The sequence below is a fragment of the Apteryx mantelli genome, chromosome 2 (assembly GCF_036417845.1).
Source record: "Apteryx mantelli isolate bAptMan1 chromosome 2, bAptMan1.hap1, whole genome shotgun sequence".
NCBI lineage: Eukaryota > Metazoa > Chordata > Aves > Apterygiformes > Apterygidae > Apteryx > Apteryx mantelli.
The window spans coordinates 31,690,996-31,717,369 of record NC_089979.1 but is presented as its reverse complement, the minus strand read 5'-3'; the positions used below and the strand labels follow the sequence as shown (position 1 = coordinate 31,717,369).

Below are 26,374 nucleotides of genomic sequence, written 5' to 3'. Positions count from 1 at the left end.
TGTTTTATATCCACATATTCTTATGTCCTATGGAATGATTTAGACAAACGTGAGACCCCTGTGTAATGTATAATAACCAGAAAATGCTTGCTGAAAGGAGGCGCTATTTTCTGAAGCTATGACCCATCCCAGTGACCAAGAAGCAGCCAAACCACAATGGTTACTTACACAAAGAGGTCAGGGAAGCAAACAGAAAGGAATTTTTAAAAAACAAAGCCAAAAAAGTTCTTTTGGAAAACATGGACATTGATACAATATAAAAACAAACAACAGCAAAATACAAGCACAAATTCTGTAACATGAAATGCCTACTGGGGGGAATGGCTCACGCTTCTGGAAACATTTTTTTCTTAAATCTCAAATGGAAGCAGGGCTTCAAATTGATCTCATTGGAAACTGCTCCCCTTTGCCTATCACTGAACTTCTGGTTTGCATGTCAATGGAACACGCAAAGTGATTTGACAGCTCTCCCAGCAACTAAATTACTTCAATCCCTCCACATTGATCTTTGAGCTCCTTTGTGTCTTCTGTGTCTGTCATTTGGTAAATTCTGTTGCCAAAGTCAGAAGCAATCCTGGAAATAGTGTGGTTTAGAAATATTAACAGGCAAAACTGAAGGAAACAAAATCCAGAAGAATCTCCAATCAGTGAGAGACCCTTAGTATGAAACTACAAGTGGTTTACTTTTGCTGCAGAGTGCAGGCAATTGTAAGTTCATCTAGTTCCATTACTAAAATTACAGCCATCCAGGCTGATATTTTCCAAACCAGACACCAATTTTATTTGGGTGACATAAAACTGTTTTGCCATTCTAGAAACAAAACCACAAAAAATAAGTTTTGCCCTACACTAAAAAAAATACCCCCCAAATATTATTATAGCTATTTTACCGATAATTGTACCACCTTCATGCTTTGGAATAAGGATTGAGAATGGGAAGTGAAATTTAGGTTGTGATGTGAAATTATAGTCTTGAATTAAGGCATGCTCAACATCTTTCAGGAATTTAGTTATAAACTTTAGCAAATGTTCACAGGACAAATGAAACAGTAATTTTTCCTGAAGACTTATAACTTGCCCAAGTTCTTGTAGATTTTCATCATGATAGCAAAAGGCATATCCCAGAAACAGCTCATCTTCTGCCAAAACTAAATTGTCTTGAAGACAGACTCACCAAAATTTTTAAAGCATACTTTAAAATAAAACAAAGTATTTTCCCATAGCCTTTTTCTCATAAAATACTCAGCAATTCTGACTCATTTCTTGAAAGAAAGAAAAAGAACCAAAGAAAGGAATTCAGCCAGAGGCAGATATTTAGCAAGGAATATTTCAGCCTAAGAGTTAAAGTCTAACAAACTGGTAATCAGCCAAATACAAGTTTTTGTAATAACAAATATGGTGCTAGGACAAAAAGAATATTACCAATGTTTCAGATCCATAACTACAGAAAGTAATGAAACTTTTAATGTAACTAAAATTTGATACAAATTTCTGTTCCATATTTCAGAAAAAGCAAGAGGATATCCTCATATGACATAAGAATGATGAAGTAATCTCCTATCCATTAGTAACTTAGGATGAGAAAAAATAACATGCAGAAGGCACGATCAGCTTTAAGTCAGCATGCCCACATAATTTTCCACATAGCAGTTCTGAAAAGAGCTGGCTAAAGACGCTTCTGGTTCCCTGATATTACTTTATAGTGAGTCTTCAAATACCAGGGAAATTCCAAAAGACTGAAAGAATGATGACAGTGTGCTACTATTCAGCAAGGGCAAATAAAGTGACCTAGATAAATAAAGACCAGCTAGCTTGACATCAGATCTAGGCAAAGTGATTGGAAAAGTAAGTAAAGAATTAATGACAGAAATACAAGTAGTGCCAGTCCACGAGTGACACTCCATGAACACATGCAAGTGACCACAAGATGTAAGCCCTGTAATGTCCCTGTGAGAAACTGTGAAAGTAGTTTTAGCCAAAAATTTGGGTTTAACTCCTTTAGAATTAGTAAGGACTTAAAACTGTACAGTATTTTAATGAAAAACAGCCATTTTCATTATCAGTAAGGTACCCTTCAAACGGAGTGCAAAAAATATTTCAGAGAACTAACTTTCTGAACTCCAGTTAGAGCTCTTCATCAGTAGAGAATCATCATTGAATCACAACAGTTCCCACAGTATTTGGAAGTAAACGCTCACATTATTAAAAGGTTTCATCAATTACGTAAAAACAAGTTCAAAAAAACTAATACCCAAAACATTGTGGATACCACAAATTGAAACAAATTTGTGACTAAAACAGGAGGGGCTAAACATGATCTGAACTGCCTGGTTAACTGGGCACACTTAAATGAAACAGACCCAAATACAGCACTTCAGACTTCCGTATATTTAAGTACAAGAAACACAAGCCCTAACTGAAAAGTGGGGAACTGGATCTCAGAAATCAACAGCTACAGAAGTTATGGAATCGCACTGGACAATCAGTTCAACATGAGCTCCCAGCATCACGCTGTGACCAAGAGCAAATCAAACCCAAACACCTATTACAGGCCTTCAACATAAAAGAGGCTGAGTAGTGAACAGGACCTGGGGGATGGGTTTGATGAGATTAAGACAGGAAGAATACACACAGTGCTGCTGTCCCTGTTTTCAAAATCATGTTGAAAAGTTTGAGAGGGAGCAATAAAAAGCTGTGCAAATTACTTGAAGGCTGGAGAAAATACTTTAGAGAGCCTTAAAGAGCTCAATCTGTTTAGTTTATGAAAATGAAGATTGTGAGGCAGCATGATTATACTCTGTAAGTGACAGAGAGGGGAAATGCCACATACTAAAGAGTTCTTTAATCTAATGGAGAAAGGCTTTACAAGAAACAAAAGATGGGAACTGAAGCCAAACAAATTCAGATTTGGAAAAAAACCCACTTTCTAATTTTGTGAGAGGAATTAATGTCAAACTCTCAAGGCAAGTAATAGATTCCCTTTTCCTGGATGTTTTCAAATTAAGACCAGAGGGCCTTCTGAAAAATAAACGCAAGTTAATATGTGCTCAGAAACAATTATTGGGCTTAATACAGAATAAATGCTTGAAATTTCATGGCCTACAGTCACACCCACAAGTTGATTAAAAAAAACAAAAACAAAAACAAAACTGTTTCTTTAGCCTTAAATTCTATGACTCTGTTGCCACTCAAAAAATCTTATAGAAGGGTGGTGCTATCAGTAACTCATGAAAAATTACCAGATCCCCCTACCCCTTCATTTTGACTGAAGAGCCCACTATACTTAGTTTTCCCACTTATTTCAGAGTCATGTTCTATTTGTGCATGCTTGCTGACATCCACAATTTCAGCACTTATCCATGAATATGGCTGACTTCAAACTAAAGATATATCAACAAATCAAGAGGAAAAAGTGGTTACAGAGAAGCAACAAGGATCAAAAAGCTGTCTACACACCCAAAGCCACACTCTCCCATAAAATAAACCTTTAACTGATCTACAACCTGCTGGAAGCATCATTTTCCCAAGTAATGCAGGAAATCCAGGAGGTCTTAAGAGTTTAGACCAAGGCTATTTAAAGAAGTTCTTCATCCCTTATATTCAAATGCTTTGATGATGGAGACATTACAGATCATCTTATTTAGCTGAAATGAAATATAAGCACTGAAAAAAATTAATAGAACACGAACCCCATGTTAGGCAACAGACAGAGAATATAAACTTTAATTGCACTGTGCATATATACATACATATAGAGTATATACTTTCAGTAACAGTAGTGAAAATTATATGCTTTCACATAACAGTATATGTATAATACTTCTTACCTGATGGGATTTCAGCCTCTGAAATACACTGATGTCTCCAAAAGCTAATGGCAGACCTTTCTCTGTTCTGCAGTCGACATAACCTCTCAGCTAGCCCTCCTCTGCAGAGGATAAAGGAATGTTCAATTTGGCCAAGAATCAGTATTCAGTTTTGCCAACTGACAAGCCATAGGACAGATGCAATATGTATGCTTTTACCCTTAGAGACAGAAACGTAGGGTAAATTTACATTTTACAGATTAGTTCGCCTAATTTAGATTTTTCAATGGATATACACCCAATAAAACATACACTCAGGCACAATACACAAAATAAAACATTTTCATTATCTGGGTATTCAAAACCTCAAGTTTTCAGTCCTGTCTCCTACACAGGGATTTTAAAGAAAGGTTCCTAAATTTTCTCTGTACTTATCCACATATCCTGATAGATACTAAAGACAATTCTGAATTCAAAACATACACCCTAAATGGTTCAGTATAACCACCAGTTAGAGCAGATTGTTTTTTTTCCCCCCAGATTTGTTTGTCTGTTGGCAAGGAGTGATCACAAAAATATTCTTTTACCCATACTTGACCCTATGATTCATTTCACAAGCTGGGTCAAGTGTGCAGTTTCAGAGGTCTGAACACTCTCCAAGACTGAATTACTTCAGCATTCCCAAGGTGAGGTGGAGAGGAGTGGCATCTAAAGCATATACACTTAAGGTAACGCTAAAGCAATTGCTACCTCTGGATTCAAATCTAGAAGACCTCAGCTTCCTACTGGGAGAACAAAAAGACTACTATGTTGGAAGCTGTACTTGGGCTATTCCAAAGAGCTTTGGACTACCACAGGAGTATTTGAACATTTTTCTTTGGCTTCAAATAAGTTATTTGCATAAAACCCCCTACCTTATTCTTTCCTTATAGTGCAAGTTTTCTCCACAATGAGAACAATCCAATATATCAATAAAGGTTTCTACTAAAGGGAGATTTGTCCTTGCTTCAACTTAGCTTAGGAATCAATAGAGACAGCATAAGAAGACCTTATGATTATTTGTGCATATGAATGGTATTTTTCACAAAAAGCAAATAGCTTGGTATAGCTAACATTGCAAATGTGAAACTGAGAGGACTCGCCCCTGTGGAAACCAAGAAGGAGCTAAAAAGGCTAAGCAGCACTTCTGGTAGGCCATAAAAATCTTTCTTTGGTTAGTAATTACTAACAGTGACTTCACTTGCAGACAAGCCAACAGGTTATACAAAAATGAATTACCAGTCTCAGCTGAATTTCTAATTAACTACGGATTTGCAAAATCATAGCTATCACAAGAATTATCAGATGCCATGGCTGAACATCTTAGCAGTGAAGACCACAGAAGGTATACTCTGAAAAACAGGAGCCATGTTTGACCCAAAGTGGTTAAAGTTATATAGTTTACATTATAGAATCATAGAGTCACAGAACGGTTGAGGTTTGAAGGGATCTTCAGAGATCATCTAGTCCACCCACCCCTGCTCAAGCAGGGTCAGTTAGAGCAGGTTGCCCAGGACTGTGTCCAGATGGTTTTTGAATATCTCCAAGCAAGAAGACTCCACAACCTCTCTGGGCAACTTCTAGTGCTCAGTCATCCTCACAGTAAAGGTTTTTCCACATGTTCAGATGGAGTTTCCTGTGTTTCAGTTTGTGCCTGTTGCCTCTCGTACTATTGCTGGGCATCACTGAAAAGAGTCTGGCTCCACCCTCTTGACACACTCCCTTAAGATATTTGTATACATTGATCAGATCCCCCCTCAGCCTTCTCTTCTCCAGGCTGAACAGGCCCAGCTCTCTCAGCCTCTCCTCACAGGAGAGATGCTCCAGTTCCCTAATCATCTTTGTAGCCCTTCGCTGGACTCTGTCCAGTAACTCTCTTGTATTGGGGAGCCCAGAACTGGACACAGTACTCCAGGTGCAGCCTCACCAGAGCTGAGGAGAGGGAGAGAATCACCTCCCTCCACCTGCTGGCAACACTCTTCCTGATGCACCCCAGGATACCATTGGCCTTCTTGGCCACAAGGGCACATTGCTGCCTCATGCTTAACTTGGTGTCCACCAGCACTCCCAGGTCCTTCTCTGCAGAGCTGCTCTCCAGCAGGTCAACCCCCAACCTGTACTGGTGCATGGGGTTATTCCTCCCTAGGTGCAGGACTCTGCACTTGCCTTTGTTGAACTTCATGAGGTTCCTCTCTGCCCATCTCTCCAGCCTGTCCAGGTCTCTCTGATGGCAGCACAGCCCTCTGGCCTATCAACCACTACTCCCAGTTTTGTATCATCAGCAAACTTGTCCCTTTATTGTCCCCAGTAACTGCAATCTTTGCAGCACTCTGTCCCCATTACTGCAATCTTTTCTATAGCTGTTGTGGTAGGGCAGGGAAGAGAGAAACTCTAAGACTCTAAATTACCTTCTTCCAGAAGAGGAACAAAAGCCCAAACCCCAAAGATAAAGGACCCACTCTCAAGAAGCTATAAAACCTGTTATATCAAGGAGGAAAATAAACAATCAAAGAGCAGCACAGTCAAGTTAAGCACAGAACTTCATACAAACTATAACATTCTGCTCAGCCCCATTTCCTCCAGAACCTGAGCACCCACGTACTACTGCACTGGCATAGCTATGCACAAGACAGTTCTATGAACACCACCAAACTCTGTCCACCCAATTTTTCTTCTTGGCAGGCTACAGTTTTCGGCTGCAGTCCTACTGCAGCTTGGCTGCATGGGCTACCCAAGCCATGCTGGAACCTAGTTCAGTTAAGCTATGCTTAGAAGTGCAGCAGTTAAGTGTGCAAGCAAACTCAAAATGCATTTAAGTCTTGCATGCATGAGTCTGCAGTTAAACTCTATGGTGAACTACAGCCATACACAAAACAGCTAGTAGCTCAAAAACTTGTTTTGGTGAAACAAAACAGTTCAGCAGAAGTGTTCTAAAACTTCACCTCATTCCTCCACAAACAATATTCAACTAAATGTATTTTGCTTGTTCAAGTATCGCTAGGAAGCCTTTCCTCTTTTCCAGTAGCTGTGCTTAAGGTACCTACATAAAAGAGCAGCTATTTCAAGCTCACAGTATTCTTCCTCCTTCTACTTGAATACAGCTATGGCTGTGCCCAGTCACTCCCCACTATTCTGTAAGCCCACTATCATACGTGGCAGAAGCATTCTGCAACATGAAAGAAAGCAAAGTCCTAATTTCCTCGCTATTGCCCGCAGCAGAAATACAACACTCCTGTTTCAGGCCTGATGTGCCTACTGGGGAAGGGAATAAACAATTTACTCTGACACTTATAACTTCATTACTAATTTGCTAACCATTTCTGTATTAGGACAACAGTTATCACAAAAGTTCCGAAAACTCAAATTATGCCTCTCCTTAGTAGCCCTTTGTGCAAACAAAAGTCATTGGTCTTTATTAGTAATCATCCTTCCATTCACATTCCAAGTGTAGTTAAAAATTGTTTAAACAGAAAATATAACAGAGCATTCTGCATCTGCTTGGTTGCAGAATATAAAATATAACCAAGAATGCATTTATGAGTGGTTCTCAGCTGATCATTGGAAATATTTTTTCAGTATCTGTTTTGTACATTGTGAAATTGGAAAACACAGTTAAAGGACATGCCATGTACAAGAGGAATTTCCATGGCAAAAGAGAGAGTTGGTAATTTATGATTTGTTTCTTTCAAAAAGTAAAAGCAAAGAAAAAAAAAGTTTAAAAAACACCTCAAAACCAGGAGAATCAATTCCCTTTTTAGCTCAAACATTTTTAAAATGCAGATACATGTATTTTCTATTGCATATTCTGATAGATTTGATGACAATGACATCTGAGAACTATTAATTCATTTACATACAATACAGGTGCACACATTGTTGAGAATGTTGTATATGCTGTGAGATAATGTGATCATGTACAGATGAGAGATCATAACCGAGACCTGTGCAAAGCAAAATATGGTATTAAGCAGATGCTGGCTTTAGCATAAGGACAAACTCCATGTTTTGCAAAAAGCAAAACTATTAAAATTACTGTTATTTTATTCCCAGTTACACATCTGTGAATTATTATATAGCTAATGAGCTTTTATAGTCAGTCTTTTGTAGTCAGCTGGGTTTACTGTATGGAAGCGACTTTATGCTTATTTTGATAACATAAGGTAAAGATGAATGATATTTACTTTCCATTGCTCACACATTGTCCCTCTGAAGATTTCCCTAGCTTTCCTGGCTTTCAGCTAAGCATATCTGTAGAAACTGTTTGGCTTCATTTTGCCAGATGCTATAGGCTTTGTTGGCATCAAGGATGGAGACTGGATTCTACAGTGCAAGGTCTTGTTTAATCTGCAGTCTTTATTTCTTTATACATCTAGCTGCTTCAAGGAGTTTGGGAAAAGATGTCCAGTTCCCTCTTTTGGGCAGATCTAGCCCTTCTGATGCATTTAATTGTCCCACATGACTAACCTACCTTCTGGTGTGTATACAACTAGAATTAGTAAATATATTTTGATTACTAACACATGATTTCTGTAATCAAAGAAATTGACAATTTGTATTTAAATAGCAAAAGTAAAATTTGAGATGCATATCTTACTGATTAGCACTTCAAACTTGCCCCCCAATTAATGTTTCATTATGAACAAATTCAACACATTTGGGAACTTGTTAATGCAAAGGCTGTCCAATCAAGCCAAAATGCTCAGATACAATCTTCCTGCCCACAACCTTTTTGTTCTAATCATGAAACTTTCAGTGCAACTATACTGTTCCTTGAAATCCCTTAAGAAGGACAGTGATTTAACAAGTAGAAATCCTCCTACTTCACTACTAAACCTGAGCTTGCTGAAACACTCCATTTAAAATGACATAATGCCATTACTGCAAATGTCCAACAATATCCATGTGAAAGACAAATTTGATGACAAAAACATAAAGCTCAGCATCCAGTGCAAGAGGTCAATTTTCAGTGGCTTCCCTTCTCGAAAACTTAAACAGCAGTACTGAAGAGCTTCGTGTCACCTTATGACAAGTATCACCAAAGGTAACACTGATGATACACACACTGCTGGTCTCTAGATTCCAAATCCAATGAGGCTAACAAAAATAAGAATTAAAAAAAGGGAAAAAGGAAAAAAGAGAGCATTAATGAGTAGGCTGTGTTTTGAAAAGTCTATTTTTTTTTAAGTGCTGCAGATTTCTCCACGTTTATTTATTGAGGTTTTCATTCAGCAGAGCAATTACCAAAAATAACCCCACAAAATGTTATTTATCTAAATTTACTCTTTTCCAGAGTTCATTTGAATTTAAGAACCGTGAACACTTAAGCATTTCATTGACTAAATTGTCTCCTCATATACACTAAGTCAGGACTCTATGTATTTCAAAGCACTATAGATTACACAAATATATATACGCCATCTCAGGACTGGATAGTCATGTCCTCACTTTGAAAAGAGAAAGTGAGGCAAGCTTAGTTCATATTTCCAAGTTAACTAGTGAAGTACCTGACTTCTGTAATGTTCTGCTATCCAATTCCACTCAACAGGGTGCTAACTCAAGAAAAATAAATAAATAAAAAAGATTCCTAAGCATGCTGGAATTTAATTTGTCAGCACTGTAAAACTATTAGTTATTATCAGACAGCTTACAGCTTGTAAAATAATAAGCAACACTGAATGCTGACAGTCACTACTGAGCCCTCCTTTAGTGTACAAAATAGCATAGGTGCTCATGAAAGAGGTGGCAGAAAACCTGGGCGTGTAGATGGAAGTCGCTACAGAAGCCCTCCTCCTCCTCTCCAGTGCAGGAGAGAAGCTGCTGACTTAGTGAAGTAACAAGGGATCAGAAAGAGTAATTTTAGCTTTACAGAGCAGCTCTGTTCAAGCTCTGACTCAACAGTTTTATAAACTTTTCTCCCTTTTCATCTTGGATGAACTGCCATAACATTATAATTGGTTTAATTCTGTTTGTTAAATCTGGACTACTTTTCTAGAATCGAGGCATAACACAATTTCTTTTGTAACAGAGACCAAAGGTTCACAATTCTTGTTCAGTGAGATTTTGTTTTCCAGGTCCTAGTTGTCTTGGACAGAGCAGAAGAGGAGATGTAAGAGACAACACGGTCAGAATCGCTGAGAACGGGGTGGGTGAGCACCTCCTAGATTCTGTATTGCCTCCAATGAAAATTTTAAGTAAAACTTGATAGGCAGTCGATGTTCCCTTTCTTCTACTTAGACAAGCTCTCCCACTGAATATGTTTGAAAAATTTAGGAACATCTTCTGAATTAAGCAGCTTCTAGTGCCTTCCTTTTTCTTAATTTTCAAACATTGATTACTCTTCTTACAACTGCTAAAAAAAAAAAAAAAAAAAAAGTTGAAAAGTTTACCACAGCTCTCTGGGATTATTCAGTCTCCTTAATAGAGGAAAGAAAAAAAGAAAAAAGAAAAAAAAATCTTTCAGACTGTCCTATCTCTCTGACAGCAGACACTCTCACTGGAAGGAAGAAGCTAGCTTAATAAGAAGCATCCTCATTCACAGAAGTAAGTTATTCCTTTTTTGGATGGTAGTTAAAAAAAAAAAAAATCTAGTGTCAGACTTGTATCAAAATTTCTGGCAGAACAGAGGGACATAAGGTTAAGAGGAATCCTCTGCAGAAATCAGCTTTGGCAGAACAGCTCTGCCCCAGTAGACAGCAAGCAGCCCTCCCTTCAATTCTGAAGGCTTTGTCTTGCCTGAGCAGAGATCTTGCACCGAACAGCAAACTTAATGGTTAAACATCAAAGGCACCAAAATGACTTCTCTCTGATGGGGAGTAACTACCTTCTGTTAAACCACTGCAACCAAGAAAATCTATTATAGATGAAATAGGGGAAATCTGTCCTGTTAAGCACAGACATTTTTGCACAAAACAATTTTTTTCTATTAACCCCAGTCATCTGGCCCTGTGAAACCATCCCCACCTTCTAAAAAGGACAAGACAGATTTTAATTTTCAGTAAGTGCAAGATCATTTGCCCATGTGCACTGCCAGTGATTACAAATGGTACATCTGTACTGCACCCATGATATTCTTCAGTTACATTCTCCTAAACCAACAAGATATTCACTAGCATGAGAAACTTATCTAACGTTTATAATTTCAGCATAAGATCAGGATGGTCAAAATGGCTAGTCTGTTGCCGTTATACCCTCATGCAACCTGTTCATGAATTCAAGGAAAAAAAAAAGAAAAGACCAATTTTAGAGTAAAAGCCTGCTTCATTTGCGCCAGCTCCTTCCTCCCTTGGCATTTCCTTTATTTTCAGGACCCCGATTGGCCTCATATGACAGAAATGGGTTATGCTTACTGCACAAAGTACCAGGACATTCCGTAATTTTCTCTTTTTTTTGATAAGAAAAAGTTATTTTTAGCAAGTCAGATTTCTATGTGGTCTACTGTTCTATATACAAATAGGTATGAGATAATTAAACAGAATTTTCCAAGATTACTATTAAACTAAAAATGGGCAAGTATTAAAAAAATGCAAAAACAAAGCAACGTTCTTCACAACTAAAAAGCTCAAGGTGACAGATTTAGAAAAAAAAGGGTTAACATTATATAACATATCTTAAGATATCCATTTCCTGAACTGAAACCCAGACTTCAGTGGTTTTTTTTCTTTTGCTGATGGAAATAAAATCTTACTAGAAAAAGCAAACAATTCATAAAACCTTCAAGAGAGATTTACTTGTAGACCAGAAAAGCTGAGTGCATAAATTTTTGAGTTTTCTTGTTTACAAATATTAAGCAAACACTGGTTACTGGTTTAACTCATAACGAACTTCATGAGACTTTGAATATGCTCTTCATTTCTCCCTTCCTTTACAAGGGAACTTTGAGAGAGTCACAACTAGTGCAGTTTCAACATTTCACCCTGTTGCATTAGCGTACATTCAAAATCCAAAAAAGGAAGCTTTCTGAAAAGTAGTAGTTGCAGTATATTCTTTCTCTCTCCTTTAGATTTGCAAATCACTTTCATAATTTTTCCATACATGGTCAACTCAAATTGAGAAACTGAAACTCTGTTGTGGAATAAAACAGCAAAAACATCTAAAACCAATACCTCTCTACCTAATCACCAAAACCAATTCATCTCAGCATCGAGTAATACTAGTAGCACGTCCTTATCAAGTCTCTTACAAGCTCCTCAGTGCAGTACAATGACATTACCTGTCAGCATACCTGGGAAAATTATGCTTCTTTTTTTTCCCCTTCTAATTTTGTTTAAATAAAAGAGATGGCTACACAAGGTGGCATAAAATACCGATGGCATTTAAGGTGAGGATGACCAGTAGCTATGGTATTGACAGTCGTGAGCAAAAGAGATGATGCCTTGCTACTAGCACAACAGCAGAGTTGGCGCCTTCAGGGAGCTCCAGCACCGCTGAATGACTGCACTGTGCAGGCTGCTGGCTCTCCCTGCACACCGTCGGGGAGAGAAGGGCAATCTTTGCTCCGAACAGCTTTGAAAAACAAAAACTACCATTACAGGGGATATATGAAGAGATACTAGAATCTGGCAAATGGGCACAGAATATATCAAGCAGCAGGCATGGCATGGAAAGATAAATTGCTTCTGCCATGCCTTTCTTTTCCACAGACACAGATCTCTTAAGAACTCCATTTAATTCCTAACAGAGGAAGACTGTGATATCTTCCTTCAGTTTTCACTCACCATAATCAACTTTATAAATTTTTCATATTTCTTTGGGGAAACTGGCTTCTCATTTTCTTTCCACTCCAAGGTATTGAATTTACATTCAAATTTCTAACACTAGGCTTAGAATTTATTTTAACCCTCCATAAACTTTTGCTGTTCAGGTTAGTTCTTGTTTTTTGTGGAGAATGACAAGTACACCTTTAATAGGATCAGTCTAGCACAGTCAAACAATTTGGAAACATTCCTCCCCTCCAGGCAACCATCCGTTTCCATTTTAGCACCAGGAGCATTTTAGGCAGAGAGCACAGCAGAAAGTTAACTTATTTCAACTCTTTCACAGACTATTATAGCTTTTTTTTTTTTTTTTTTTTTTTGCAGGGGGTGGTGGTGGTGTTTGAGCTTGGGTATGATAATGTAGCCATGAGGTAACAGGAACACAGCTGTCATCAGGTAAAATAAATAATAAAGCAGATTGCAGTATACCTAAATAATACTGGAAGAGGGAGTTATACATAAGATATTTTTCAGAAAATATAAGCTACAATTTTCTGAAAATATCCTCTCTACCTGTTGAAGATGACCTTAGTCATCTCAAACAGCAGAAAGAGATGAAAATGGAAATAAATCATTTCTTTTTTCTCAAAAGTGGACAAAAATGTAGGAGGCCTATTCTGCTTGCATCAGGACTCTTACAAGAATTAAACATACTAATATGATCTGGTTTTGGATTAGAACCTTTCTCACAAAGGAATTCAAATAGAAAGACCATAGCTCTATCACCTGCACCATCTCCTCTCAACTCATGCTTCACTTAGCACCAGCCCAAAAAGAGAGAGCGCAGCTAAGTATGGAAGCTCTCTCTTCCACCTGCTCCTCAGTTCAAAATGGTCCAGGCAGGAGCCTGCAGGCCAAATCCAGCTTGCAGGATGACTTCCCTTGCTCATTGCTTTTTCTGCTGTGGTCTCGATCTGCAGGGCAGGTGAGAAGGAAGGAGAAAGGAAGAGCCAGCAACTTTTACATAGCTTTCAGAAGCTGGAAAGAAAGGGTTGTTGCTTTATCAGTCAAGAAGCCAATAAATCTTTCTCTAAACTGGCCTCTAATCCACAGCACTGAAAACCTGAACCTTTCCATTTAGGATGCAGACTCTTACATCCACTGTTGGTATACTAGTGAAAATGTTCTCGGTCAACAGCAAAAGGTAGAATGGAAGAGAGACACCCTCAGAGTCAATGCCCTGCAGGTGAGAGGCAAAGATGAGAGTTACCCGGACAATCAAATAACTAGATGAATGAAACTCATAACTGAGGAATTTCCTGCTTGCTTTCCTGATCCCAAAGAAACCAAAGGTGGTTTTTTACTCTTCCAGCCTGTGCTACCCCTTAAGTTGTGCTCCTCTATATCCAATCTGAACAGATTACATTCTGCATTGTGAGAGAAGAGTGGTTTATTCTCTTATGCAACTCAGAGCATCTTTGCTGTATAGTCTTGCACTAGGATAGTTGATAGCAAACGTCATCAAAAGAAGCTGGTAGAAGCAGATTCAAATCACATTTAAGCTATGGAGCTCCGAACCATGGGATGTTATTGCAGCAGCCATAAATTTATATAGCTTCAGAAAACAACTGGATAAACTCATGGAAAGACAAACCCACTGAGGGTAACAAAAAGCCCCTGAGCAATTAGCTGCTGAAAGCTCATAGAATATCTGGGCAAAATACCGCTATACACTTGTCCTGTTCTTTTATCTTTCATACATACTTTGGTCTGAACTAGTGCAGTTGTTCTTAAAAAGTAAAGCCTGACCACACAGGCAAAGAGCTTTCTTCTGTATAGAGATCCTCAGTAATTAAATAAAATTTCAAATCTGTTTCCTCAGTCAGCTCTTGGAAATAGCCAAAAAAAAATTTAAAAGAAAAATAAGGTATGCTTATTTAACTAAAGTGAAGATTTACTGTTTTCAGACAGGTTTGTCATGTTTTCCGATTGATTACTGTATGCAGAATTGGCTGTAACAGAAATGAGAAACAATTATACTGTTAAAAAAAATACAACAGGTGTCTAAAGGAGCACTATTCACAATTTCAGTTTCTGTAATATGAGACTTACCCCTACATATACCATGCAAATTAAAACTGCTTTACTGAAATCATTACAGCAAGTGACTATTTCTGCACCGTAATTAGCTTGACAAATACTGAATCACAAACATCAGACTTCCACCGCTCAGGTTCAAGCTGTTTCCTTTCAGCAGTTAGATTATCTTTTTAATGTATTTAATTTAGTCACAGACATTTAAATTTCAGATGAACAAATGCATCCCACCCTTGCCTAAGTATCACTCTGTCCTGCCTTAAGCACTATTGCTCATCCACCCCTTTCACACAGTATTTGAATAATTTTACCCTGACAAATCTGGAAAGGACCAAAAAATCAGAAGCACGGCATTTCTGCAAACTATCTGAACAGGCACAAAGCAGTAAAATGATTACAAGCTAAAAGAGAAGTATGTGCACTCAGTATCTGTAAGATGCTTTAAAACATTATTAACAGTGCAAAAACTGTATCAATTTGTACACAGACAGGAGTTCAAGATTGAGCGCTATCACCACAGACGTTAACACTGAAATAGTTCTTTCTTTTCTTGATTGCTTGTTTATAGATAAACGACATTCTTTAAGTTTTTGGAATTTGCATCTTTAAAATATTTGTCCTTGAAACACATTCCTACTCTTTTGTTAGTTAACTTGAATTATTTTATTTACAATAAAATTTTTTCTTAAGAAGGACAGGACATTTACCTTAGTAATTTCCTCTTTTTAGCAGAGTCTTCTGGGGTTCTTGAGGCCCTGTCTGATTGTTTCTTAGGTGTTTGTAGAAGGGCCTGTGCAGACTTTAACCAGTCACTGGCAGGTCTTGCCGTAACCTTCCCTGTATCCAGCACTGAGCTCAGCTGTAATCTCTTAGTGAATCCTGGACTAGTAGTCTCCATTTCTCCTTCTTCCACACTGTCATTATCAGATGAATATTCAGAAATTTCTGTTGAAGTTTTCTATACATAAAAAAAAAAAAGTTATTTAAACAGAATGCTAACAAGATAAATTTATATTGAAAAAAAATCTGGTTTACATTCCACTACAGGTTTGTGCAGACAGTTATTTGTGTTCTCTAGTAACCCAAAAATCAAATGCCAATTTGTTGATTAATGTAACTTGGACAACTTCATTGTAACTCCACAGTAATCTTTTCTAAGTCAATACAAACTCCTGACTACAAAGACTGTCTGTTGAGGGACAACTGGGATGAGAAGTTTTCAAAGAGGTGTCAGGATTAAAACAAGTTTACAGGCAAACAGAAAGAGGCTAATGAGGGAAAGGGAATCGTGATTGGCAGGTGCACTCCCCACACGTACAAGATCTGTTAACAGGCATGACAGATTCATCCCATTCTCAGAAAGAGTGTACCTACTTAAAATTAGAAATCAAGATTCTTCATTGCCAGGAAGATGATATATGTAAATGTCTTGTAAACAACTAAATTAAACAACCTAGACTGGCATTGTATTTCAGCAATGGAGAAAGATGATGCATGCATCCAAATGGAGGACAGCTGAAAGGAGTGGAGCATTCATGGCCGGATTCAAGTAAGTAAGAATGTCCTGCAATTTAAACTGAGGAAAGAAACATACATGTCTATGATGTGAGATTGTGAAATCCTGACAGACAAAAAGTATTTAACATTGTATTAGAACAAGAATTTGACAACTAAAGCTAGCCTTCTCACATGTCCAGGCCTATAGCTTCCAGGGAAGATTTTAAAAATTTAGCACCCAGTCTTGGAAGCTATAAAGCCATATTCACATAAATCCAAAAAGGATTACTGGTCAACAGCCAGGACCATAAACAAGAATACAATAGATTTCAGATTCACAAGAACTTGCTGAAGCTCTTCTTACAGAATTCATAGGACGCACAGAACTGAGAAAGGAAGGGAGAGAGGACAGGATGAGAAAGCCCCCAAATAAATCAGAAAATCTATATGAAAGGCTGAGAAAAGTGCTGACAATGAATATCACCTCCTTTGGCCCAGCTTGCTCCTCTCAGGCTCTAGCACAAGCAGGATACAGCAGCAGGTTTGGCTCCCTAATGTAAGCTATGCAGAGTCAAGTTCTATTATGTAAATTATTCTCTGTTAATCCAGTATTTCTTGAAGTAGGTACTAAGGAACACTAAGCAAAAATACTTGGGAAGTGACATTTTACCTAGTACAGAATGAAATGGCCCAAAACTCCGAAGTAGGCAGGAGACTAAGAAACATAAGGTGAACTCAGTCTTCGGGAATTAGTTGTAAGAAAATCTTCTCAGATATCTCCAAGTCTTCAAATAAGATACGGGCCTTCTCTCAGTCAAAAAGTATATACTGCAAATGCATTTAACTGTTAGGTGAAAGTTTCATTCACAGTCTGTTCTTAATGGATACATTCTTAAGGTCTGATCCATTTTATGTACAGTAACAATTCTCAACTTCACAGAAACAAGGGCAAATCCTAGAATCATTCTACAACTTCTGGTAAGACCTTGTTTCTTTCATTACAAAGACAAATATCTGACATTCCTAATCCTTCCAATTGCGACAAACAGTCAGCGAACCACCCAGGCATTTGCTCATCTAGATCAGTACAAAGTACAACTGTTCACTTCCTAATAAGAGAATGGATCTAACTCCTTCAAGAGATGTTTTAATGAACTAATTGTTTACTGGAAGAGACTTCAATGGAGTAATACATCCTGCAAAACTCTACTAGAGCTGAGCTACAAACCATATTTATAGTTGAGGTTTTTGTCGTATTTCCCCATCATTCTAAGCTGGCTGAAGATGAAAAAGCAGTACAAGTCCTGGTGGGGTCAGCATACTATCAGTCCCATCAATGGTGGCAGAAGCACTAGCATTAGCCTAACTCTAGGAGAGTTGGACAAAACCATTCTTTAGGACAGGCAAGATGGGCAACTAAGACTGATATCCGAAAGAACCAAAAACCAATGGATAACTGCAAAGTATTATGTTTGCATACGGGAAACTGAAAAAGCTCAAAGACTGACTTTGCTCCAGATAATGGTGCCCCGATCATAGAACAGGTCCAGAAAAGAATTAACCTGTTTCTCTTGTCTAGTGCAGTAAATAGCTCTCCACACAGATTGTTTGAATAGACAAATGGCTCTGATAAGGACTTTAATGATAAAAGGAGAGAGAAAAAAAAAAAAAGCCATTGTTTGTTCTTTAATATGTTCTTAACATAAATTATGAGACACTGCATTAACATTTTAAGAACTTACCTAAGTATTCTAGAAATTGGAAAGATCTTTTAAATTTATCCAGAGAAGAAGAATAACTAAAAGAATGTAATTAATATCAGCCTGCGATTTTTCTGTTTTAAACACAACACAGTCAACTTTCGTCCCTTGGCAACAACATTTCTCTGAAAACAAACTCCTTCCACACTGGAAAAGAGCCAGAAATAAAAGATTTCAAATAGTACTAAAGCAGTAAGCAAGCTCTTCATTCTTAAACACCATTTTGATATGTTCTTTTGCTTTAAGAGTGCTTTAATTTTACTCAAATTAATACAATATCCACAGCATCAAGAAAAAGGATGCAAACCTGAATTTTTTTGTGCAAGTAAAATGCAAACAAGGAATGCCATTGGGACTTGCTTAAAGTTAAGCACATGTTTTAATCCCACTTTAAGAGCTATGAAACTTTCCTAAGTAAGGTTACGTCTAATAAATCATTTAATACTTTTGCTAATATCTATTATTGTATACTTGCTTAGACTTAACTTCCCTGAGGAAACCATATTTGAGGGGGTTTTCTAATTGGTCAGTTGGAAACTTTTTTAAAAGGGGAAGTTATGGAAATGGAAAAGAAAAACAAGAACAAAAACTACACTTTCCAATGCTGTACATTGTTTAACTTTAGCCACCACCAGAAATAAATTCTGAAAAGAAAAATATTTTCAAGATTTACAAACATGATTTTTCACATATCTGTTTAATAAGCTGGCATGCCTACCAACATTATTGTGGTGGCCCTGATGAGATAAATTTCATTTAATTTCTTTGGCTCATTTTAAAACAGTCATTGATAAAAGGTGAACAAACTGTTTATTGTTTAAAAATATCTTAAGCATCATGAAGCCAAATTTTCAAAAGGTTTTTTTATTTTTATTTTTTAATAATAATGTCATCCACAGTAATACCACTAAGAGTTTCGAGGGTGTCATTAGTAAGAACACAGAAGTGTCAAATTAAAAGTAGGTCACTTTTCCACATTGCTTATTATTTTAAAATATAATCATTTACTGTTATGGTGGCCAAAGGTACACTGCTCCCCACCACACACAGACTCAGTTTCTCCACTCCATCCTCAGTAACACCTTAATCCCTTCCTCCAACCCCTACTGAGCTCAGTCTCATCCTGGAGTTCTCCATGACTGTCTCGCATTTATCCCAGTGACTCCAAGTCCTCAGTAGCAGACTATTCTCTAAGATTTACCCATCATCTCCAGTGACGAGCTCATCACAACACCCTCATCTATATCATCCTAACCACTCTTCCATTACCAAAAGCTGAGTGGAAAAAAACACAAGGGCTGACCTCACTATGTCTCTCACTAAGTTTACAAACATGGCTTATTTTGTTTTAGAATAATCTGATTTGCTCTGTGACTGGTTTCATCTGAAAGGCTTCAAATGCTCCTCTTTCTTTTAAGGGAAAAATAACTTTAGAATAAATGCACAGAACTGCCATTTTTTCCAATGAGATTTGGCTACAGAAAAAAAAGAAGTTGGTGACTATTGCATTAGAGCATCCAGAACCCTATACAGCAGTCTTTTAAAGATATGCATGTTTAAATAAAAATGCATCAAAAGAGAGCTCTCAAGATGGAATTAATTCACAATGCACTTTTGACAGCACTCACCAGTACTAGCTAACATATGGGATGGTACAGACCTAAAAATAGATACCAGAATGAGAAACAGCAAAATTGTCCCCTGACTAGACAGTTAAGATTGCTGTAAGACTACATGATTAGCTATTTAAATATGTTAAATATAAAAAGCAGAAATAGTAAAATCCTGACCCAAATTACTCATTGATAAAGCTCTGACTTCAATGAAAGGAAGATAACCTCCTATAAGCATATACATTTTGCACCAAGCAGCACAAAAGATAATAAGCTGTTACTTCTGTCATCAAATATTCCCTTTCTCACCTTCAAGAGATTTGTTTCATCTGCCTGTTATTTTGCCTTGAATGCCTTGTAAGTTCTTTGGGAAGGCTGTTACAGTCTGCACAGCACTTGCCCAAAGAAGGTCTGAAAAAACTACCTTTGACTACAATAACAGTGAAAGCATGAAATATGCCTATTTGATCATTTTAATAAGAACACGGGAAATTTCATATTAGCTAGAAATAGGCTAAGATGAGAAGACTTAAACTTCCATTTAAATGGTGCATAATATAAGAGAAAGGCAGTTTAGGGCATATGAGGCAACTTCAGCGTGGAAAGCAAAACTGTACAAAACTTCCTGTATAAATGGAAAACATATCATAATTCTACTTTAAAAACTTAACAGCTTCGTATTTTCAAAAAGGCTATATTGTATGGTGATTGGTAATTAGAAGCAAGAAGATGACCAGCTGGGAGATTTTCTCATCTCCCTTGGCTCTCCTTCCAACATACATTACTCACTGAAACTTTTCTGCGGAATAATTTCAATATATACCATACATTTGTACCTGCTAGACACTATCTTACTCATTCAGTTATCACACATTCACATTGTTGCAGACCTTTTTCAATTATCATGAAGGTACTTTGCAGATATGGTACTTGGTAAAAGAACACAGATACTGTAAACAAGTCCATCAGCTGAAACTAAGATGCTTCAGCATACTGTAGAATGTCAAAACTTTGCATAGCTTGTCTCACTTTTTTTGTCTGAATCTTTTTATTGACATAAAATGGCTGTCAAATTCTACACAGACACCGAAATAATATTTTGGCAGACGAAGCTCACTTAGTCTATGATTTCCCTCACTAAAAATAATAAATGTAAAGATACTTCTTCCCTTCTATTATCTTACTGTACCTCAGCCCAAACAGGACTAATAAGGTTTCTCAGATAGAGCACTTAGGGAATCAGGCTTTCCCAAGGCCACAAAGCAAAGCAGTGTGAGAAACTGAAATAGTATTTGGGAGCTTCAGACTTTGATCACTGGTACATACAGAGGAAAAATAATCCTGTGGCATTTCCTTTCCTGCTTCTCTTCTCCTCTCACATATCTTTGCCTCTAACTTTGGATGTCTTTTCTATCATCTCCTGTCTATTCTCTCATGGACTAACAAACTTACTCTAGTCTCTGATACGAGATATGAGAACTCTTTTCAGAATTGTTTTGCATTTCTCCTAACTGCCTTGTCATGATGCCTCTCAAGATGGGTAGAAGCTGACTGTTTTTAACAGACAGACAGACACCACACACCAAAATTGTATGAACATCCTACCACCTCTCATTTCATATCATTTTCCCTTTTGATAAACAATGCTATGTTTGAACTACAGATACTTTTTGTTCTCATGCATGCAAAAGGATTCAATTGCAGAAAACTTCTACGGCAGGGAGGCAGTAACAGGTTGCAAGGAGGTTTTATATCTTGCACAGTACTCCCCCCAAAAACAGAGTGAGCAGAACAGCTACTGAATTTGCCACAATGAATATTCACAGGCCTAAATCACCAGCGTAGTATGTCAAAGGCCCAAGCTATGCTAATGAACGCTTGAAGCTAACTCCACCAGGAGTTGGCATGCAGGTTTTTAGGGAGTAGGGTAAAGTTAAAACAGAAGTTTCCCCTTCTCTTAATTAATCAACACAAAATTAATTCAGGCATTGTGCACACAGATAGTACAAGATATTATTCAGCTCTATAAAGATAATTAAAGATATAAAGGATTTAAAAGCTACAGACAGTTCTCTTCAAAGCTTTATGCTTTTTGAAGCTCTAACTGAAGCACTGAATTGAAGTCAATGCCATATACTCCCTAGCATCTTGAGAAAAAAAAATTTAGTTCTTGGTAAGCTAGCTACTTTCAGTCTAAAGAGATAAAATTCGGATATGCCTTCACACAAGAAACTTGATTTTTAAGTGTAAAGTTAGGTGTGTGCCATTCTGGGGGCGACACCAAGCTTTCTTCTCACAGGGCAACCACTGAAACAGCAGGCAAAACGTACAAGATTAGGTAGCAGTGCATGGACAGAGATAACCATATGACAAAAAAGAACAACAATGAAAGACATAAATCACTAGTAAGATATTTTTGGACCAACAAGCCCAAACTAACACAGCAGATTAACTGAAATTTTGTATCTGGAACAACCAAACAGTGTTATTATAGAGACAGCATATATTTAAAGTGGATCTTAGATAATGCCTACTTGTTTAGCTAAGTACAGCATTCCTCCTCAGCACATACGCTCCTACCATCTGATCTGTCCTAAATATTTATGAGTGATGTTGGTTCAGCACACTAGGAAATGACTTGGCCGACTTGCCACACGTTAGTATTTTGTGGCTGCCATCACAGGAAACAGAGCTGCATGATCTTGAAGAGCACAAGAATGGCCACCCCAAGCACGCTGCTGCTTTTAGCTGCACCTCTCCACGACTCCCCGCGCAACTACCACTGAGCTGCCAAAGGGTTCAGTTCTTTCTCCCCTCTCAACCACCACTAAGTGGCAGCAACATCTCCCTGCCTTCCCATTGAGATGGGAATGAATTTTTGCTATCTCCTGCATGCCACCACCCCTGGACTGGAATGCAGTAGTTATTAGCACACAGAAAATCATTTATGCCAAGAAGCAAAGAAGAATGCTGTATCTACTTGAATATGGAGAAGTGTAGGCAGCAACACTGTAATTATTCAAAGCAGAATTTGATCACAGACTGCATCCTCATCTCTCCTTAATGGTGTTTTGAGACATTTAAACAAGTGGTTAGGACCTCTCCTCTATGACTAAGTAGAAAAGCTCACTGCACCCAGCAGCCCAGTGCCTCTTATCATAAAGTGAACTGATTCATGATTACCTCTAGAGGAAGGAGGCCAGCTACTAAATCTGAAGCACCACTGCTTACACTACTGGGCCTCCCTCTGGAGAGCTCATGCAGAAGTATTACAGACACACGTTTGATCCCATTTATTCTGCAAGCTCTGTCAGAAAATACAGGTGCATTAGATACCGTATTAAAAGGTTACCCCTATTATGCACGATTCAATTCAAAGCACGGTTATTAATGCCTATTATCAAACAACAAGCAAACTGGACAGTTTTAGAGAAACTTTCATGAAATGCAGGAGTTGAAGGGGCTTTGACCTAACTTTGTAGAAATTAATGAATGATATGCCTGCTGTTGAGTCCTACCATCAGTTATCCTCTCATGATGAACTTGCAGGATACTGAAGCCAAGAAGAGGTGTGGAGGACGACACCGGTAAAATGACTATTACAATCTTCAAAACACGAGGAGGCTGAAGTACAGTACATAAGTACTGTACTTCAAAACGGTGTAACATGCTCACAGCCTTTAATAGTAATTCCATTTTAATTCTTCAGGTACTGAAGAACTGGACAATTTTTCACAAAACCACTTCAGTTTAAGAAAAAAACAAAACACACACAACAACAGTGATACTAACAGTCTCTTAGGGAAAAAGTAACCCAAATGACTTAGGGAAAGGAGACAGAGATCATGCATTCAACTGCTTCGGAACAACAGAAGAATCTAAACTGAATGAGGATACCTGGTGGATTACCCAACCCATTTTCTCAGGAAAAAAAAAAGTTTTTTATATCACTAACAAAATAATAAATAACAAAAAAAAATAACCTGTATCATCATTTATCAGCTCCTCTATCTTGTGCAGATCATACTGCCTTGATTCAGAAAATGAAGTACTGATTTGGAGTTCAAATGATATGTTTGGTCGTGTATTTTTTTTACTGTTCAGGAGGTGCATTCTTTTTTGTTTGGTTTGAGGTCTCTCGCACATAATCCTGCGGATACACTCTGCTGGCAGTATCCTGGCACACAGCACTAATTATATAAGAGAACAGGAATGAAAGAAATATTAGAATAAGATTTTATACAAAGATCAACACAAATATTTGATGTTTGAAAGGGTAACTTCAGGAGGGTTTTTGTTTTGTTACAAATTCAAATTGTAACAAAACAGATTTTTATAGACCTAGTAAAAAGGTGGCATTTTAGCAACTCTTTTTTTTTTTTTTTTTAAGCCAGATAAATACACAAGTGTCAAGGAAGAAGAAATTAAAGCTGTAACTTCTAATCCTGAGCAGAAACCTCAGCTGTTACAAGGCAAACAGGTTTAGCAGGCTATACTGCTGAAGATACATCCATGAGCTGTTCCAGCCTGCCTCTCCCAGAACAGGTTGTTCTGAGGCATGGATCATCCAACCGAAACAGGTGAGGCTGTCTTCTCAATCCAAATACATTTTTATACAAAATAAGTAATTAAACAGGAAGCATTGCACTTAATTCTAAGTGTACTTTATAGGTGTAGAATTAAATGGAATTCTGAATATAAAAAGAACACAACCACTGTCTGCTGGACACAAGGGCAGGAAATAATAATAGAAGAGAGCAAGTGATTAAGGTACAAAATGGCCAGGAAGCAGAAGTTTACACAGCAGCAGTTAAGGGATACAGATTTGCACTGTAAGGAATGTAAGGAAAACTCTGCAGCAATCTTGGCATCTGTAACATTTGTGCTGCAACCGTAACTCTTAAAGGCATCATTTTAGGAGTTTAATGAGGCTTTAGAATGGAGAAATCAATCTAACACTTAAGTTTTCTGCAGTACTGGTGATCTCTCCATCAGTCTGTGGTGTGACTAACAGTCAAATTCCAATAGACTATATAATGCTGAAAAATCCCTTTACAGACAATCTACAAGTGCTTTTTCTGCTTTGGCTAGTCTTCTTTCCATCATACAAGAACACCTTTGGCTGCTCCAAGTGAAAATGGCTGGCTGTTAAAGACAATTTGGACCAATCCATGCATATTGTTAGCCAACATAATATGCAACTGAATAACTTTAACTCTTGTTCTCCACTCTTTCCTTAAAAGAGAAAAGGGGGGTGGGAGAAGAACATCTCACTTGTCGTGTCTTGCAAACTCTTCAGGGACAGAACCAGGTCTCTTCTCATGTAATTGCGTATTATCCCACGCAGCAGAGCTCTCATCTTGATAAGGATTCTCCAGATGATAGAGACCCAGGTTTTCAAATATAAATATCTGACTCTGATAGGACATGTAGATAATTACATCATTTCACACAGAAGCCTCAACATAACTTTATGGACTGAAGTTTGGACACACAAGAAAATTTTAGTCAGATTAAACAGGAGTTAGTTCTTGACATAGATATAGGTACTTTCATGTTTCCAAGGAACAGATGTTATCACATGGTTTGATAACCTACTTTCATATTTGTGTTTATAGTTATTCACTCAGTTTCATTTATTAAAGTTAGTGAATATAGGCCATGAAACCTCAGTTTTATTGTCTCTATTTTAGGTGATGCTATGGTAATTGTCCAGGTTAAAGCCTGGATGTAACAAGAGTACTCAATTGAAAGGCATGATTAAGAGCCAAATTATTATTTATGAGCTAAATCCTAAAATACCTAGACTAAACACCTACTGGATTCAGTAGGAACTGTTAAGGGAGAAAATATGTTTCCAGCTTCAGGCAGCTCTCTTGTTTTAAGTCTTCAAAGAGAATACTTGTAATGAGAGGTAATATCTTTTACTAGACAAAGAGATATACCTGTGGGAGACCAAAGAAGTTTTCAGGGGTTAAACCCTTCTCCAGGTCCCAGAAGCTTGTCAATTATTTTCCTCGAAGTAGATCGTTTGGTCTAAATGCATGAAATCTTTGCTTACATGTTCCTTCTCTTTTACATCTTTAGTCTATACAGTTATGAATAACAATCCTTCAAGCTTTTTTTTTCTTTCTAAAAAAGAAATAATGAGAAAATACTTCTCACAATAACATGACTGTTTAGACTGAATAGGGAACAGTCAGACCTCAAAAAGTCACCTTTCTTATTAAGTATTCTGGTTCAAAAAGTATATGTAAATATGTTAATATTGAGATGGGAAGAAGCAATTCCAAGCAACTTCCATTTACAAGAATTAAAGCTTTCAGTATCATTCCACCCCTAAGGAATTGTCTCCACAATATAATTCAGGAAAACAAGGGAAGGGGTACAATCATCTGAAGATGTAAGGTCAACAAACATAAATTATGTACACTATACATTCATGTGGATGGTGAACTACTGCAAAAAAATTGAAACCCCCGAGTGAGGGATTGCACATAGATACTTAATGGAAGCTCAATTATGCACCCAGATGTCTCATCTTTGGTTGATCTCCCTGCAGTTTCCTGTGAAACCTCTTAGAAAAGCACTTAGAGTGAGCGTGCGAGAGAGAACATGATTGGAACAGCTTTATATAAAATACAAATTCAATACAATCAGCATTTCTGCAACAATGCTTAGCCCTTGATGAGTACTTTTTTCCACAATTTTTGCAGATGTACATACAGAGGTCTCGAAACTCAGAACACCGCACAGCACTTCTAGCTCCTGCAGTGCTGGTATTCATGGTCACAGCACCAACAGCTCAGCAAGGCACCAGGCTGCAGGGCAGCACAGCGCAGCACAGCACAGCGCAGGGCAGCATGGCA

At 37.6% G+C, this 26,374-nt stretch overlaps 1 protein-coding gene across 7 annotated transcripts in view; it reads right to left on the bottom strand.

Moving 5' to 3' along the window:
* SPIDR (scaffold protein involved in DNA repair) overlaps positions 1–26,374 on the bottom strand; it is a 216,169-nt gene that overhangs the window by 141,920 nt on the left and 47,875 nt on the right. For all 7 annotated transcript variants that reach the window (XM_067290441.1, XM_067290440.1, XM_067290438.1 and 4 more), the window contains exons 6-7: positions 15,343–15,593; positions 3,828–3,928 (exon numbers count right to left, since the gene is read on the bottom strand). In XM_067290441.1, the coding sequence (XP_067146542.1) occupies positions 3,828–3,928; positions 15,343–15,593 (352 nt within the window). The remainder of the gene's footprint in view (positions 1–3,827; positions 3,929–15,342; positions 15,594–26,374) is intronic.